We start from the raw sequence: 4,716 nt of genomic DNA on the forward strand, positions 1-4,716 counted from the left end.
TTTCCCACCCAGAACCAGGTTTCCTACAGACACGATGCTTTCGTGGTCTGATCTCTGCAGGTCCTCCTCCTGATTCTCTCTCCTCCAGGTCTGAAAGGAGAAAACTATCAGTGAAACTCACAGAAACAGCAGATAAAATTAAAGAATGAAACAGTCAGTGCTGAAATCACTGGATTATATCAGTGAGAGGTTCCTGTCTGATGTGTGAACGCTGGATTTTATAGTACAAATATTCAGGATGTCTTTTAATGGCTCTGCTTAATAAATACTCACTTGTTAATTCCAGTCACCTCTAGTTTGACCTGTTTTTGACTGCTGTCACTGACACTTCAAATATTTCAAAATAAAAGCCAACCGGGAAAGTGAGGGATTACACTGCTTTTACGTTTTCCACTGCTCTCTGTCGCTAACGTTACAATTCTTCTGGGAATCCTGCTCCTTCCTGTTTAACCATATCATTTATAACAGTAGTACAGTCACTGTTTACTGTTTTTACACTGGGGTACTTTTACTGCAGGGAAAGATCTGAATACTTCCTCCCTCTGTGGTGGAAACAGTGTTTGGAGCCGAGTGGTGAGTCTGACCTCCTCTGCTCCTCTGCCCCGGCTGGAGGAGCTGAGCTTCCACTCCTCCCACGACGGAGGAGGTTTCCTGGGGAGGGACCCCATGCTCTCCTCCACTTTTACCTCCTCCTCCTCCTTCTCCTTCTCCTTCTCCATCTCCATCTCCACCTCCACCTCCTCGTCCACAGCCATCTCCCTGCCCTCCTCCACAGGCAGGAGGTCAGAGGTCAGAGAGAAGGAGGTGTAGCGAGGCAGACCTCCATCCAGGATCAGCTCCGGCTCCTCTTCGTCCTCCTCCTCTTCTTGTTGTCGAAGGTCTTCTGGCAGGACGGAGCCGTCACCGAAACCCTGAAACGGCCGACAGACATGAATCAACAGAGAGGAAGGTCAAAGGTCACAGCAGCAAGAAGGAGTTCATCCTCTTTATGTCGGTGTCTGCCGTTCTTCAATCTTCAGTTCAAAGAGGAAAAATGAACAAAGGAATAAAAAGGAACGAAGAAAAAATGGAACTAAACCGCTTTTAAATTTGTTTTGTCGTTTGTCTTTTTGGTTTTAAAGAAAAAAAACAATCTTCCTGAGCGTACACAGAGCTTTTGTTTTTTTTGTTTTCATAGTCAATAAAGAAACCCCAAAATAAATAAATACATGTATTTGTTTTTTAACTGACAGATATCTTGATATTAACTGATGGGACATGTTTGAATAAATGTTGTTTATCCAGTGTATAAGCAGCTTTGATTACAGTTCTAGAACTTTTAACATTCACAATATTTTTTTTTTGCTGCCCCAGCTGCTGAAATATTAGTTTTACTATCATTATATAATTTTTTTTACAGTGTAGATTTATTTAAACAGGATAATGCAACAAACAGCAGAAGGTCTGTGAAGTTGTGATTAACTGATCTGATGAACTGATTGATTCTTCCTCTTTTCTTCTTCTTACAAATACTTTAAATGAAATGTGAAAAACAGGAAGAACCTGACTTTGACGTGGAGCCAGAGGAGATCAGAGACAAGCAGAAGCTCGTTCTGTCTCATCAGTGCAGCTGATCGGTGGGCTTTTAGATTTCTTTGGACACCTGATTATCGGGTCGGTGAAAAGCTTCCCGAAGCTTCGAGCTGCCTGCTGTCAGAGAAGAACTTCAAGTGTAAAACAGAAGCTCGCACTAAATCTAAAACTTACTTTGGACATTAGCCTTCATCTCTGAACACATAAAGGTTTTCTCCAACTCCCTAAAGAGCCTTCCTCAGCAGATACTGAGGGGATATCCTGTTCTTAACATTACGATGCAGACATTAGCCCGCGCTGGGAAATATTAATGACAACACTTAGGCTAATTTCCATCCACGAAGCCTCATCGTCAAGGACTCTGCTCCTCTTCTTTTAATTTGGGCCCGGGAAGCCGGCCCATCACAGGCTGTATAATGGAGGTGAGGAGCAGACGGCGGCAGCGGCGGAGAGCTCATAACGCTAACAGGATGTTCTGCAGACTGATGTGTATTGGCCGTGACTGCCTGGCCTCATATTCATAAGATTTAAAGACGTTGTCATTTAATATCTCTGCCATTAGGCGATGAGGACAGTGAAGATGACGAGTCGGTTCCTTCAGACTCTCTCTGGGAGGCTGCAGGGCGCCGCAGCGGGCGGCGTGCCGGTTCAGCTGCGGGTTCGAACTCACAGTCAGATCATGTCGCTCTCAGACTGCGAGGTTGTGATCTGGATAATAGTCTGTGAATCTGCTTTTACTATGAGCGGTAACTGGATATCTGATCTGGATCAGTGCTGCACAATGAATCCAAAGATTATTGAAATCACAATATGCAAATCTCAGAATAAAAGGTACGACAGCATTATAATGAAGTACTTACGGAGCCATTATTGTAGCAAACCACTTCACAAATGTGAGTGGACAGTAACTGTATCTCAGTCCGTGTGTGATCAGATGTGTAAATGTGTAAACACATCTGAAATGCAAATCTGTCCTCACACTCACAGATCTGCAGCGGCAGAAGTAAAGAGAGCTGCCTGAGAATTATTGTATTTTTAACGTTTTATTCACCGTGGTTTTACTTTCTATTGTGCGGTCTTGTTATTTACTGCTATGTTTTACAATGTTCATTTGTTTTTGGTTATGTATCATGTGTTTTGTCTTTGTCAGACTTTACAAATATTCTACATCTAACCATTTATGAACAAACTCAGAGGTTAAAATCCTTTTTTTCTATTGAGCTTAAAGAAGCAACTGTTCATCAATCAGCTGTGTGAAGCTCACGTCCTCGTCTGTTCGCTGTTAAAGAGACGTGAGTCTGAAATCAGATCCAAAGTGTGCAATAATCAATAAAACAAACAATAAAAGGAGGAGAAGTCAGTAGCACGTGGGCAACAGAGTAAAAGTTGATGGTTGGTGTTACGGCGCTCTGCAGCCGCTGTTTGCCGACTGTAAAGTGTGAACTGTGGCGGCTCGCAGCAGCTCTTTATCTGCACCGAGCAGATCAGAATAATGTGATGGCAGCCGCAGCAGCTCGTTCTGCTGCCGTCTTCTGCGTGTGACCTCTAAAAGTTAACGAGGTGTGGATGTGTAACGGGGGTCTCTCTCTGGTCAGCGGGCTGGCGTGACAGAGAACGATCCGGCGGTGAAGTGACAGCGCCGACCCGGCTGTCTTTATGGGAACCCATCAGAGACCTGTGGGCTGTGAAAAACCCTCTTCAGCCAAATGGGCTGCATATAAAACAGGAAATAAAACAGCGGCGCAGAGGACGGCCGCAGCGGATACAGCCGGAGGACAGAGAGTAACGCAGCAGAGTACAGTAGAGTACGGTAGAGTACATTAGAGTACGGTAGAGTATGTTAGAGTATGTAGAGAATGGCAGAGTACAGTAGAGTGGAGTACGGCAGAGTACAGCAGATTATGGTAGATTACGGTACAGTAGAGTACAGTAGAGTATACACTTCAGATGTTAATAATGTGTGTGCCTACTATGTATGTATTTATTATGTACATAATGTAATGGCTGATCAGTGTGTGTATACTGTATGTGTGTACATATTGTCAGATGGGTAGCGCAAAAAAGGAAATACTAATCTAAGTGGATTCTTATGTTTTATTACCCCCTAAACAAAAAACAATTAGTATTTTAACAACGTCCGGCGGGTCGGTGTGTTAAAAGTGATAATAAAATCAGCGCAGCAGTTTTTACTGTCTGATGTACAGTCAGCAACACTGAGGAGAGGTTTACTGCCGTAGTTATTTACTGAGGATACGTGTACTGGAGTGTACTCTGACGCTGGGAGACCAAAGTGTCCTCAGAGTACCCCCCACAACCCCCCACCCCACCCCCTCCACCCCCCGACTCACTTAAGAGAGAGATGCTGCTGGTTGAGCTGATAGAGCACTTTATACCATCCAGCCATCCAGCTGAGTCAGCAGCTTCACCGACAGAGAGGAGAGATTAAGGAGAGAGGGAGAGGGAGAGAGAGGGTGAAGGAAGGTGAAAGAGAGGAGGAGATGAAAGAGGAGAGAGAGACGATGGAGAAAAGAAGCGAGGGAGGAGGTGAAAGAGAGAGGAAAAGACGACGGAAGAAGAGAGAAATCTTTGAGTGGAGGAAGAAAACACGAGTTCCTCCACAGCAACCCGACTGCAGACGATCCTCTGATTTATCACCGGCACAAAGACGCTGCTTTCACTCCCTTTTTGTCAGTTTGAGAGCAGAAAAATCACAAAAAAACGCTCAACAGATTCTAAGAAGAGCTGCAGAAAGGACAGTTTGGTGCAGAAACAAATGTTTCCTGAATTCACTGGTCCCGTTTTGCATCCACCTGTTTCCAAAAACCTGATCTTCTGTCTTTGGACGGGCAAAAGGGTCCGTATTGTCAGGATGTAATCAGTGGACAGAGCTTAAGGGTCTTAAACCTGCATTGTTTCTAGTGGCCAGCAGGGGGCATCACCACTCTCATAGAGTCTTTTGGAGAAGTTGATTTATGAGCGCAGTAAACAGTTTGCGGTCACTAGAAGGTCGTTTTGGAGAAGTTGATTTTATGAGCGCAGTAAACATGCCTTGTTGTTCCTGATGAGGTTTCTGGTCTCAGTGTTACATAGTTTTTCAGGTCTTCATTCCAGAGCAGCCATGAGTGTTTCTTTAGTAACTGATGC

General features: G+C 44.4%; 1 protein-coding gene across 1 annotated transcript in view; it reads right to left on the reverse strand.

Annotated features, from left to right (window-relative positions):
* patj (PATJ crumbs cell polarity complex component) overlaps positions 1-4,716 on the reverse strand; it is a gene marked incomplete in the record, with an annotated part of 80,891 nt that overhangs the window by 52,394 nt on the left and 23,781 nt on the right. The window contains 2 exon segments of the mRNA XM_035653518.1: positions 9-90; positions 585-911. Coding sequence (XP_035509411.1) covers positions 9-90; positions 585-911 — 409 coding nt within the window.

This window comes from Morone saxatilis, unplaced genomic scaffold (genome assembly GCF_004916995.1).
Source record: "Morone saxatilis isolate NCDOM2014 unplaced genomic scaffold, NCSU_SB_2.0 Contig12, whole genome shotgun sequence".
Taxonomy (NCBI): domain Eukaryota; kingdom Metazoa; phylum Chordata; class Actinopteri; family Moronidae; genus Morone; species Morone saxatilis.